This window comes from Hordeum vulgare, chromosome 6H, assembly GCF_904849725.1.
Source record: "Hordeum vulgare subsp. vulgare chromosome 6H, MorexV3_pseudomolecules_assembly, whole genome shotgun sequence".
NCBI classification, from domain to species: Eukaryota; Viridiplantae; Streptophyta; class Magnoliopsida; order Poales; family Poaceae; genus Hordeum; species Hordeum vulgare.
The window spans coordinates 13,958,184-13,972,524 of record NC_058523.1 but is presented as its reverse complement, the minus strand read 5'-3'; the positions used below and the strand labels follow the sequence as shown (position 1 = coordinate 13,972,524).

General features: G+C 40.1%; 1 protein-coding gene across 1 annotated transcript; it reads left to right on the top strand.

The window, feature by feature from the left end:
- The first annotated feature begins 721 nt into the window (after positions 1–721).
- LOC123403815 lies at positions 722–3,206 on the top strand. Its single transcript, XM_045097734.1, has one exon. It carries the CDS (start codon positions 799–801, stop codon positions 3,091–3,093), a length of 2,295 nt encoding a protein of 764 aa, XP_044953669.1. The 5' UTR covers positions 722–798; the 3' UTR covers positions 3,094–3,206.
- Positions 3,207–14,341: the final 11,135 nt, after the last annotated feature.

Below are 14,341 nucleotides of genomic sequence, written 5' to 3'. Positions count from 1 at the left end.
AAGGAGTATGAGTTTTTGCTTCATGAAACGTACATTAAGAGGTCTATGATGCATCCACTATGATCTGTACCATCCATATCCCATGCATGACCTGATGGCCCGGATTGGTTTTGTTTTCCTAGCACAACACCATATTCTACATTTTTTTTGTTTCTGCGTGGAGATTCTATACTAGTTGATCCCCTCGGGCTGCGCCCCATGCCAATTCCCTGATTCAGTGAAGACATATACTACATACGTAGATTATTATCGTGGATGTTTTATAATTGAACTGAATTTTCAATTCAAATTCTTTTGAATTGATATAGATGGCACTTGAACTTATATTAGTCATAAAAGAGATACTAGTTCAGTGGAAAGGTGTCTACACGCGTGCTGTGAGGTGGTGCCATACTTTACTATGAATTGAAGGTTTGAATTCGAAAAACTAAAATAAAAATCGATTTTTTGCTTTAAATGCCCATTTACCGCGGTGGGGGTGGGACCCAAATATTCGGTAACTGTGGTAAATCTCGAAATTTCGAGCGGTAACGGAAACCTTCTCGTGTTCACTCAAAGCGCATGCATCGTGGGCGGGGCCGCGAAACATGGCACACTACTCAAGCTATGGCCGTACGTATGTACGTCCATACATACATGACACTTTTATCCTTTTTCTTTTGGCTTGGACAAAATGCATGCATGCGCGACGCACATAATAAGATGGATGGAATGCCAACCCTTGAAGCACTCTTGTAGTGCCCTGAATCCTTGAGTGATTCTAGTGGTAAAACACAGACACACACATACATATGTGATATGTCTGACATTTGGAGCGTTGTGCGATGGTGGGACGACTGGCAGCTGCGCATCCTGGTCCTAGGTAGCCTGGGCCTCCAGTGGTTCCTCCTGCTGGCCGCGCCCATGCGCAAGTATGCCATCCCGCGCGTCTTCAGGACGTGCATCTGGCTGGCCTACATCTCCAGCGACGCCCTGGCCATCTACGCGCTCGCCGCCCTCTTCAACCGCCACGCGAGGGGCAGCAACTGCGGCGGCGTGGAGCAATCGCGGGTCCTGGAGGTCCTCTGGGCTCCCGTCCTCCTCATCCACCTCGGCGGCCAGCAGGAGATGACCGGCTACGAGATCGAGGACAACGAGCTGTGGACGAGGCACACCGTGACCCTGGTGTCCCAGGTCGCGGTCGCCCTCTACGCCTTCTGCAAATCATGGCGCAGCTCCAGTGACTGGAAGCTACTGGCGGCGGCGGTCCTCCTCTTCGTCGTCGGGGTCCTCAGCTTCAGCGAGAAGCCATTGGCTCTCAACAGAGCCAAGATCAAGAGGCTGGCGGCTGTGTCGGCCTGGGTGCAAGGAACCAAGAAGCCTTCCAAATGGAGGAAGCGCGTCAACCACTTCTTTTTGTTCGAGGAGAGCAACTGCTTCACTGGGATTGGGAGGATGCCCCCACTAAGCAGCGCTGGCGGTGGTGACGGGGAGCAGGCGGTGACCATGTCGAGGCATTTCTCCCGCGGTGGTGCCGGCGGGAGTGGGAAGAAGGAGCAAAAACCACAGGTGGTGGCCTTGACGGAGGCAGACAAGGTCTTGATGGTACTTTCGGACATGTCACTGCTAGCCGCTGCCAAGGACCTGGTGGCACGGAACAAAGCTGGTAAGGTGGAGGATGTTCTGCCGCCTCTACCCGTCGCCGAGAAGGCCTTGCCGCGCTGGCTACGCAGTGCATTCGCCTTCATCTACACGAGGGCCACCGTGGTTGTCACTCCTCTCTACCTGCTCTACCATCTGTTGCTGGTCCCTATCCTGCACGTCGCCACCCTGGCGCTATTCGCGGCGAGCGACAAGCACCCGTACAGGCGTGCCGATGTGAAGATAACCTACATCATCTTGTGCCTCACCGCGGCGCTGGATGTCCTGGCGGTGTTTGTCCGGCAGCTGTTGTATCGGCTCATGTCCATGACAAAGGTTCCAGCCTTGTGCGAGACGGTACCCAGCTATAACCTCATGGACACGGCACTTCGGGAGGGCGACAAGAGCATCGGGTGGATGTACAAGTGTGCCAGACGCATGGGCTTCAACTGCAAGGGTGGCTGTCTTTTTTGCAGGCCTCAGTTGGGTCATCTGTACAAGAAAGTGGCACAAACCGTGATCGCAGATCTGGTGGATGCGCAAGACCGCGACCTTTCCAGTTACAGGATCTTGGATTCCAACAACTGGGCTCTGAGTGAGGAGCTGCAAGGTTATTGTGGCGAGGAGATAAAGGAAAGCTTGCGCGTCTCGTTCGACCGGAGTGTCCTCCTATGGCACATAGCCTCCGACCTTTGCTTCCGCTGCATTGACGACGATGCCGCCTTGGTAGATGATGATGATGGAAGGCAGGAAGGAGGAGGAGGAGCAGAAGAAATAGATGAAGGATCAGGAGAAGCAGCAGCAATAGCAGCAGCAGAGGAAGCAGCAGCAGGAGAAGAAGAAGAAGCAGCAGGAGAAGAAGAAGAAGAAGCAGCAGGAGAAGAAGAACGGAAGAGGAAGGACCCTGCATTACAGCTACATATCAAGTGCACGGTGGCAATATCCAACTACATGATGCACCTACTCAACTTCAACCCCGAGATGCTGCTCACCGGCAGCAGGCACCATCTCATCTCCGAAGCCGTGGAGGAACTCAAATCCACTTCTTTCTCCAGGAGAAAGGATGGGTCAAGCCAAAAGGACGTCAATGAGCTCATTGCCGGCATATTGGACCGTGATGAGCCAGCTTTTGCTGCTGCTACCAGTGGCAGTGAACACGGTGCCACTAGAGGCCTTCAATCCCAAGAAGTTTTTCACATCCTAGAGGCATGCAAGCTCGCCAAGGAGTTGCTGGAGATACCTGACCCTACGACGCGCTGGATGCTCATGTACCGGGTGTGGCTGGGCATGCTCTGCTACTCCGCCAGCATGTGCAGGGGTTACCTGCACGCCAAGAGCTTGGGTGAAGGTGGGGAGTTCCTCTCCTTCGTCTGGCTCGTGCTCTCGCTCAAGGGGGCCAAGAGCTTAGCCGACAAGCTGCAGATGCCGCTGGAGACTGCTAACACCGCCAAATCAAACGCGCCGGTCACCTGATTCTAGTTCTGTGTGTGGTACCGTTGATTGGTTTCCTTTCTTGTTTTCTTTACCTTATTTGCTTGAATTGTTTGTGTGACGCCGCCCTCCATTATATTGGCCTTGCTTCTGTCTTGCGTGCTGCCGGTCTGTTTAATTTTTTTCGTACGATATGCCACCAAAGATAGACTTCTCCCACCTCGATGGATGTGCGTTAATATTTGCTGTAATAACTGTGCTGACCATCAACCCTTAAATTTACCTGCCTCAACGTTACTTAAGGAAACCTTTATCCATTGACTGTGCCTTGCAATGAGATATAAATATTTTATTAATATTAGTTTCTAATTTACCATTCATATTACTGCGATTGTGTTAATAAATGTTGTCAAATCCTGACCATTATATTCCTACATAAAAATATTTTAGGATTTTATCTTGTAGTCACTTATTGGCTTACCAAAGGAAATAAAAATTACTGAGAGTGCCTAGAACTCATCTAGATAAGATATAATTTGGTCTCATTCATCTAAAAATAAAAACAGATACAAAGTAGTACCAACCCACGTCAGCACACTCGCATCTTATAGCATCACATCCAATGGCTATACAGATGAATGAGACATAACTAAAACACTGTTAGAGGAGTTATAGCTAACTAGAAATTTATTTGGTAAGTCAATAAAAGGTGTGACATGTAGTTAGATTTCTACTGCTCTAGCTCACAATTTGATGAAATTTGACTAATACAGTGGCAACTATAAAGTAAGTCCTTCCAATACTACTCACCACAAATCTTTTGGGATGAAAAGGGAAAATTTCAAGGTAACAACATTAGCTATTAGGTTTTTCTATTTTTTTAAACAAGGAGATTAAAACCCCAGACTCTGTATCATTGTAATTCACACAACCATTTTCATTAATTGTTAAGAAAAATACAAATCAAAGGCAGTGAAGGAAAGGGTGGCCGGTGATCCTGGTGTGTTACCGTGGCCTCGGCGGAGGGAGCAGCAGCAGCGACACCCCTCGTCTCATTGGCGAAACGGGTGAGGCTCCGAGGAAAAGCTACGTGCTACGGTGCCGCCGTCAGCAATGCATGCAGGCGTCGCTTCCCTATTGGGGTTGTCGTTGAGGTTCCTCTCCTTGTGCTATTCCCCTCCTTGTGCTAGGGTTTGGAGAGAAAACTCTTGTTTCTCTTTTGGGCTCGGCGGTTTACCACTTGGTGGTGGGGTCGTGGAGCTTTGAAACTTAAGTGTTGTAGCTCGCTGGTGACTTCGGTTATGGTTTGATCGTGGCGTGTAGCTTCTACGAATCTGGTGTAAGATGGTTTCGATTGTCCCTTATGTTTTGCAACTTGTTTCCATCGTTCTTAATCGTCATGCTCTGCTAGAAGGAACGAGGATCCGTGGCCGGAGAGCGATGGCAGAAGGCCCCCTCCGCTGATTGCTTCGTGTGTTCAACTGATGGTTTCATCAGGCGGCATTATTCCTTTCCGGGATGGTTGTCTTCGTGGCTAATTTTTAGGTGTACCCTCTCCTGTATTATTGCTCGGCATAGAGTTGTTGGTGTTGCTACTTTTAAGAATTTCATTTCACTTTCAATCTTTTCCTGTAAGAATTTTCTCAACCCTTTGTATCGAGTCGTCCATTTGAGCTTAAATTATAATGTGGAGCAAAAGGCACCTTCGAGAGTAATGCGACGCTAAGAAAAGGAATCCCGAAATGCATGGATGTAAGAGTTCGCAAGAATCTTCACGGCGTAAATGGAACCGAAACTGGAGGTGGAATCCCCTCTGTTTTTTAAAAATAGGTTTGGAATAATATTTAGGTGACTCTTTGATTCTGTTTCACGGCACTACGTTTCGTTTGGTTCTCATTCACGATACCGACCCGTTGTCAAATATTCGCCAACTCTGGTCACTGATCTAGCCAAGTTCTAACTTGCACCGTGCTCTAGAAGGATCAAAATAAAAATAAGGGCGTCCCAAATGAGCATCTGGCTACCTTGGTTTCATAAAAGGATTCTGACGTTTTATCGAAGCATAGGGCCTTACTTATTTATTTTTTGGGTTTGTATAGCTATCGTACTTTAGTTTTGAGGTTTGTATGTAGGATAGCTATCGTTCGTCCATCACGAGTGGTCGGTCAGTGTCACCGGGCACACCTGGACGCGTCTGCGGACGTTTAAAGAGCCCGGATTGCAAGTTGTGCTTGTAGAAACTCTAATGCAGGTAATGCTGAATAAAACGAGGAAACAACTGAATTAATAATCCTTATATGGAAATAAATAATAGTGAGGAGCTGCTTAAGGCTGTAGCAGTGATAATTACCAAGGAAGGAGAGAAAGACGCACCATGATTGGATGTGAAAAATCCATCTAACCTTTACTTTAATCAGTTCTTAAAAATAAAAACTTTACTTTAATCACCGTGAGGGACAAAACGTGGCCCGCCAGCATCTATTCCGTCCCATCCAAAAACTGAAAGGTCGATCATATAGGACCCCCCCCCCCCCCCCCCCCCCACACACACACACACGCCGTGGGAGAAAAGGAGGCGTCATGTCGTCAGATCTTGATGCTTTCCAATTTCTCCTCTTTTGTTGCTTCGGAATAGTCGTAGGGAGCAAAGGAGGCTATTGCTGGAGTTATTACATCATTACAAGTTGTCAAGAGCTAGAGTCCGCCCTGGCGCGCGCAAACCTATATATCTGGTACGTACCTCGACAGCCAGCCAGCAGGAACAACCAATGCAGGGTGATGATGAGACCGTTCAGGGCCATGGCCGTGGCTAAGAGGAGGGCCAGATTTGTAGAGAAATATGTCAAATCAACATTCATCATGAATGAATTTTATGTTTTATATTATTCGGTATTGTGGATATCGATATTTTTGACTCTAAACTTGATCAAAGTTACATAAATTTGTCTTTTTTTAAAAATAATACACCATATATTTTAAAACTGAGGGAGTATTTGGTTTGGCGAGTTGGGAAGATGATTGAGTGCGTTTAACTTTTATTTTATAATGCAATGTTTTAATGAGCCTTTCATAATGTGATTCTCACTAGTAGAAAACCGGGCTATAGTCCCGGTTGGTAAGGGTCTATAGTCCGGGTTCACCAATCGGGACTATTAACTTGGGACTAAAGCCCCCTTCCCCCTTTAGTCCCGGTTTGCCACAAACCGAGACTAAATCCCTTACACGTGGTTGTCAGAGTGTGTCAGGGGGCAGGGACCTTTAGTCCTAAATCTCGCAAACAAAGTATGCAAATAGATTATTCCCCGGCTCCTGTCGCATGCAAAACTTTACGAGAATAAAATTCAGTCAGATAATAATCAAGCATTATAATGGTATTGAAACTAGAACTAAAGAGATGCGCACACGTAGCTAGTACTACTTAATTACCGCAGCTCTGGTTTCCATTCACCGCTAAAATTCTTGACGAACCGGATCCAAAACCCGCCCGACAAAGTAAAATAATAAAATGAGTCATTGATTAATTGATATCAGTTAATGAACTAAAGAGGCCGACATAGTGCGATAATGATTGAAATTACCGGTCCAGCATCAACTTCAGGGACTTGTACTCGCCTTCGGCTATTCTTAGTGAGTCGAGTACTTGAACTTTTCCCTGGTCAATCGTAATGACGAGCAGGATAAAGTGGAATCTGCATTGTATAAACGGGCATGCATGCAACTCATCAATAACTATACGTAAATTTAACATCGATCAGGTAAGCAAAATAGAATTTATAGTGCAAGACATCAGTAACACTCACTTGAAGTTGTAAGGAAATAATATTTTTATTGTGACTTAGTATCTCGAAAAACCGATACAAGTTCACCTCTATCTCTTCTGGGTATTCTACTACCGCCTTATCAAAAATGGTATTTGGGTCAATGAAGCCAATGCCATATAGTCCATCTCTTTTCATTTCAAGCATCTTCATTCTGGATAACACCACACACACAACAGAATATAGTGAGGATAATTAGATGCAAATGAACGAGCCGATGAGCTAGAGACATGAATTACAGAAAGAAATCACTTACAAACAGTAGCTTTGTCGATGAGCTAGCAACTGACAAGAGATTTGTCGAGTGCATCTGGATTGTATAACTGCCAAAATCTAGCATCTCAATACACAAATCTTTATAGTTGAAGGAATGCTCTGGCTTGACTTTCACCATTAGAGACTGTCGCCCGAGTTCTGCTTCCTTCATGTACCAGCTATGCAATTTGTACATTTTCGTTGGTAGCTGCTTGACAAGCTCAGGTCGGACGAGAGGTTTCTTGGGTTGAAATGTCCATACTAGTTGTTTATTCCCTTCCACCTGGTGGGAATGCTCTCGTTGCCTTGGAGTTGTGCAACAGTGACACCGACCATCATAGCCATCTTTTAAGCAACATCAAGATCGACTACGGAATCATCGGTACCCACCTTGAGCGGCGGGATCGATTGCACTGGCTGTTCTCCCAGCTGGGGAATGGTTTTCCTGCTTCTTCTATTAAGGAGCATCGTCTTCGTTTGCCCTTTTTGATATGACTTGGCAATAGAGCGGTCATAGTCTGATTTAACTCTCTTCGGAGGCGGCGGGTCCACAAGATTGTCCAGAACGCGCTTGACATCTTCCAGACGTGTTATATCCTTCGGTACAAGATTTCTCTTGTCTTTATGGGCCCGCAACTCAGCAGCCATTGTCTCATCACTAGTGGAAAACGGGCCTTTGGCCGGGACCCTTTAGTCCCGGCCTACCTCTAGGCCGGGACTAAAGGCCCGGCCACGTCGCCCCAATTCTCAATGCCTCCCTCGAGGCTTTAGTCCCGGCCCGTAAGGAGCCTTTACTCCCGGTTCGTGTCCCAAACCGGGACTAAAGGGCTACGCGGTGGGCAGTGGTGGTGGCTCAACCCGGGACTAAAGGCCTAACACGTGGCCTTCCGTAGTGGTGGCAACCGTTGGTATACCTCTTTAGTCCCGGTTGGTGGCTCAACCCGGGACTAAAGGCCCAAACAGTTTGCATCCCGCGTCGTTTCGGGCGATGAAAAGCACGAACCGAAGCACAGTCGCCATTTCTCTGTTTCTTCTTCTCTCTCGCTCTCCCTCTCTGTTCTTCTCCTCTCTTCTTCCCTTCTCTTCTTCCACCATGCCAACTCGCTTTCCAAAGGTGCTCGCACATGGCACGACCATGCTCGATGTCGTGTACACGAACGAGAGCAGGGAGGTGCCGTTTTTTCTTGAACAGTTGAAGGAAAAATGGCTTGACGCCGCAATGGATCATGAGAAGTTCTTGGGGCTTGATCTGGAGTACACGGCCGATCAACGTGGTGTTGCCGTCATCCAACTATGCTTTGCACGCCATGTCTTGATCTTCCAATGGGCGAGGTAAGTTTTGAGGATTTCTTTGATCCAAGATAATGACATTGTAAGTTTATTTGTTTCAATCATAGTTGGTTCCCTTCAAATAGTTGTAGTGAAACAATTTTGATTAGTTGAAGGGGAACACAATCTAATTGGAATAGTGTTCCATAATCTGAAAAATCGTATTAGAATCAACTGGTGTTTAATATGTTCCATTGGAATCATAGTTGGTTCCCTTCAAATATTTGTAGTGAAACAATTTTGATTAGTTGAAGGGGAACACAATCTGATTGGAATAGTGTTCCATAATCTGAAAAATCGTATTAGAATCAACTAGTGTTTAATATGTTCCATTGGAATCATAGTTGGTTCGCTTCAAATAGTTGTAGTGAAACAATTTTGATTAGTTGAAGGGAACACAGTCTGATTGGAATAGTTTTCCACAATCTGAAAAATCTGATTGGTTCAATATGTTCCATTGAAATCATAGTTGTAGTGATACAATTTTATGCGGTGTTCTTTGATCCAAGGTTATGAAAATTGCATATAGCTAGTGATCTCTCTAGGTTCCATTGGATAGCAATATGATATGTCATAGTCATGAAAATTGCATATAGCTAGTGATGTCTCTAGGTTCCATTGGATAGCTATAGTAATCTCTCTAGGTTCCATTGCATATGTTCTATTTGAATCCTAAAGATAATTTTCTCTTTAGTTGTAGTGAAACACGTTTCCTTATTGCAGCAGTATGTAACATTTGTTCCATTTTAATTTGTTTCTGTTGCAGTAGTGACAAGCATAGTCTAGAACTCATGGACTTCTTTCGCAGCGGCATCACTTTTGCTTCCGTTGACATAAGGAACGACAAGCTGAAGATGAGGTACAGCTTCGGTATTGAGATACCAACTGGTTGCCTCATTGATCTCCAAACGGTATTCAGGCTTCGACATGTCAGGACTTCGATGGCTCATATGGCAGTTGCCTTGATCGACGAGGAATATGGTGATATGAAGACCAGTTTCCCAAAGTCTCAGCACAAACTTTGGGAGAAGGCCCCACTTGGTCCTATCAACATTGAGTATGCAGCAAAAGATGCATACGTTTCATACGAGTTGTACCGCAAGATTCGAGTCGTCAACTATGGCCAGCGTCACCTCGAGGAAGGTGGACATTCTGATTCAGACGATTCAGACGAGTAGTGTTCTCAACGTCGAACACTTGTATATATATATCTATGGTAGCTATTATTATGTACTGTTTGGACTAGTATCATGTACTGCTTGGACCAATTTATATATGTCTAGTTTCTGTTTGTGCCATTATAGTTTCCAAATTTGAATGGTTTAGCCCTTTCTAACTTCATTTGCTACTTTTGAATGGTTTAGCCCTTTCTAACTTCATGGTATCATGCATTTCGACCACATATATATACAAAAAGTCTTCAGTCCAAATAAGTTCAAAAAAAATAAGTAAATGCACGAAGAATACCAAATGAAGTCAGAAATTGTTGAAATTTTGTGATGTGCCTTTGAATGGTGCATTTTGAACACACAAAAAGTATGGAGTTCAAATAAGTTCAAAAAAATGAAATCCCTTTGTAAGAGATGAGTTCTCGTTCGAAACGCAGATACTTCGAGAGAGATTGTCTGTTTTGTACACGAAGTGCATCCAGTTTTTGTGATAGCCCTCTCAACTTTTTAACACATGCTATGTGGGTGAAATTATGATAGCATGCCAACTTTCAACATTTTCAGAGTTCATTTGTAGTGCTTTTCAATTTCAGGGTCAACTAGCTCAAAAAAAATAAGAAAATGCACGAAGAATACCAAATGAAGTCAGAAATTGTAGAAATTTTGTGATGTGCCTTTGAATGGTGCATTTTGAACACACAAAAAGTATGGAGTTCAAATAAGTTCAAAAAAATGAAATCCCTTTGTAAGAGATTAGTTCTCGTTCGAAACGCACATACTTCGAGAGAGATTGTCCGTTTTGTACACGAAGTGCATCCAGTTTTTGTCGTAACCCTCTCAACTTTTTAACACATGCTATGTGGGTGAAATGATGATTTCATGTCAACTTTCAACATTTTCATAGTTCATTTGTAGTGCTTTTCAATTTCAGGGTCAACTAGCTCAAAAAAATAAGTAAATGCACGAAGAATACCAAATGAAGTTAGAAATTGTTGAAATTTTGTGATGTGCCTTTGAATGGTGCATTTTGAACACACAAAAAGTATGGAGTTCAAATAAGTTCAAAAAAATGAAATCCCTTTGTAAGAGATGACTTCTCGTTCGAAACGCTAATACTTCGAGAGAGATTGTCCGTTTCGTACACGAAGTGAATCCAGTTTTTGTCGTAGCCCTCTCAACTTTTTAACACATGCTATGTGGGTGAAATGATGATAGCATGCCAACTTTCAACATTTTCAGAGTTCATTTGTAGTGCTTTCCAATTTCAGGGTCAACTAGCTCAAAAAAAATAAGTTAATGCACGAAGAATACCAAATGAAGTCAGAAATTGCTGAAATTTTGTGATGTGCCTTTGAATGGTGCATTTTGAACACACAAAAAGTATGGAGTTCAAATAAGTTCAAAAAAATGAAATCCCTTTGTAAGAGATGAGTTCTCATTCGAAACCCTCATACTTCGAGAGAGATTGTCCGTTTTGTACACGAAGTGCATCCAGTTTTTGTCGTAGCCCTCTCAACTTTTTAACACATGCTATGTGGGTGAAATGATGATAGCATGCCAACTTTCAACATTTTCATAGTTCATTTGTAGTGCTTTTCAATTTCAGGGTCAACTAGCTCAAAAAAAATAAGTAAATGCACGAAGAATACCAAATGAAGTCAGAAATTGTTGAAATTTTGTGATGTGACTTTGAATGGTGCATTTTGAACACACAAAAAGTATGGAGTCCAAATAAGTTCAAAAAAATGAAATCCCTTTGTAAGAGATGAGTTCTCGTTCGAAACGCTGATACTTCGAGAGAGATTGTCCGTTTTGTACACGAAGTGCATCCAGTTTTTGTCGTAGCCCTCTCAACTTTTTAATACATGCTATGTGGGTGAAATGATGATAGCATGTCAACTTTCAACATTTTCAGAGTTCATTTGTAGTGCTTTTCAATTTCAGGGTCAATTAGCTCAAAAAAAATAAGTTAATGCACGAAGAATACCAAATGAAGTGAGAAATTGCTGAAATTTTGTGATGTGCCTTTGAATGGTGCATTTTGAACACACAAAAAGTATGGAGTTCAAATAAGTTCAAAAAAATGAAATTCCTTTGTAAGAGATGAGTTCTCATTCGAAACCATGATACTTCGAGAGAGATTGTCCGTTTTGTACACGAAGTGCATCCAGTTTTTGTCGTACCCCTCTCAACTTTTTAACACATGCTATGTGGGTAAAATGATGATAGCATGCCAACTTTCAACATTTTCAGAGTTCAATTGTAGTGCTTTTCAATTTCAGGGTCAACTAGCTCAAAAAAAAATAAGTAAATGCACGAAGAATACCAATGAAGTCAGAAATTGTTGAAATTTTGTGATGTGCCTTTGAATGGTGCATTTTGAACACACAAAAAGTATGGAGTTCAAATAAGTTCAAAAAAATGAAATCCCTTTGTAAGAGATGAGTTCTCGTTCGAAACGCAGATACTTCGAGAGAGATTGTCCGTTTTGTACACGAAGTGCATCCAGCTTTTGTCGTAGCCCTCTCAACTTTTTAGCACATGCTATGTGGGTGAAATGATGATAGCATGCCAACTTTCAACATTTTCACAGTTCATTTGTAGTGCTTTTCAATTTCAGGGTCAACTAGCTCAAAAAAAATAAGTTAATAGTTTGGATAGTCAAAATAATTACTTTTGAAAATAGAAAATAGTTTTGCATTATTTATTCAATTTCAAACACTTTTCATTATCATAGTTTTGTCAAATTCTCAAATATGCAAAAAGAATTTTTAATAAACATAGTTTTTAATTGAAAATAACAAAATAGTTAATAGTTTGGATAGTCATAATAATTACTTTTGAAAATAGAAAATAGTTTTGCATTATTTATTCAATTTCAAACACTTTTCATTATCATAATTTTGTCAAATTCGCAAATATGCAAAAAGAATTTTTAATAAACATAGTTTTTAATTGAAAATAACAAAATAGATAATAGTTTGGATAGTCATAATAATTACCTTTGAAAACAGAAAATAGTTTTGCATTATTTATTCAATTTCAAACACTTTTCATTATCACAGTTTTGTCAAATTCTCAAATATGCAAAAAGAATTTTTAATAAACATAGTTTTTAATTGAAAATAACAAAATAGATAATAGTTTGGATAGTCAAAATAATTACTTTTGAAAATAGAAAAAAGTTTTCCATTATTTATTCAATTTCAAACACTTTTCATTATCACAGTTTTGTCAAATTCTCAAGTATGCAAAAAGAATTTTAAATAAACATAGTTTTTAATTGAAAATAACAATATAGATAATTGTTTGGATAGTCAAAATAATTAATTGTGAAAATACAAAATAGTTTTGCATTATTTATTCAATTTCAAACACTTTTCATTATCATAGTTTTGTCAAATTCTCAAATATGCAAAAAGAATTTTTAATAAACATAGTTTTTAATTGAAAATAACAAAATACATAATAGTTTGGATAGTCAAAATAATTACTTTTTAAAATAGAAAATAGTTTTGCATTATTTATTCAATTTCAAACACTTTTCATTATCATAGTTTTGTCAAATTCTCAAATATGCAAAAAGAATTTTTAATAAACATAGTTTTCATTTGAAAATAACAAAATAGATAATAGTTTGGTTAGTCATAATAATTACTTTTGAAAATAGAAAATAGTTTTGCATTATTTATTCAATTTCAAACACTTTTCATTATCATAGTTTTGTCAAATTCTCAAATATGCAAAAAGAATTTTTAATAAACATAGTTTTTAATTGAAAATAACAAAATAGATAATAGTGTGGTTAGTCATAATAATTACTTTTGAAAATAGAAAATAGTTTTGCATTATTTATTCAATTTCAAACACTTTTCATTATCATAGTTTTGTCAAATTCTGAAATATGCAAAAAGAATTTTTAATAAACATAGTCTTTAATTGAAAATAACAAAATAGATAATAGTTTGGATAGTCAAAATAATTACTTTTGAAAACAGAAAATAGTTTTGCATTATTTATTCAATTTCAAACACTTTTCATTATCATAGTTTTGTCAAATTCTCAAATATGCAAAAAGAATTTTTAATAAACATAGTTTTTAATTGAAAATAACAATATAGATAATAGTTTGGATAGTCATAATAATTAATTATGAAAACAGAAAATAGTTTTGCATTATTTATTCAATTTCAAACACTTTTCATTATCATAGTTTTGTCAAATTCTCAAATATGCAAAAAGAATTTTTAATAAACATAGTTTTTAATTGAAAATAACAAAATAGATAATAGTTTCGATAGTCAAAATAATTAATTATGAAAATAGGAAAAAGTTTTCCATTATTTATTCAATTTCAAACACTTTTCATTATCATAGTTTTGTCAAATTCTCAAATATGCAAAAAGAATTTTAAATAAACATAGTTTTTAATTGAAATAACAAAATAGATAATTGTTTGGATAGTCAAAATAATTAATTATGAAAATAGGAAAAAGTTTTCCATTATTTATTCAATTTCAAACACTTTTCATTATCATAGTTTTGTCAAATTCTCAAATATGCAAAAAGAATTTTAAATAAACATAGTTTTTAATTGAAAATAACAAAATAGATAATTGTTTGGATAGTCAAAATAATTAATTATGAAAATAGAAAAAAGTTTTCCATTATTTATTCAATTTCAAACACTTTTCATTATCATAGTTTTGTCAAATTCTC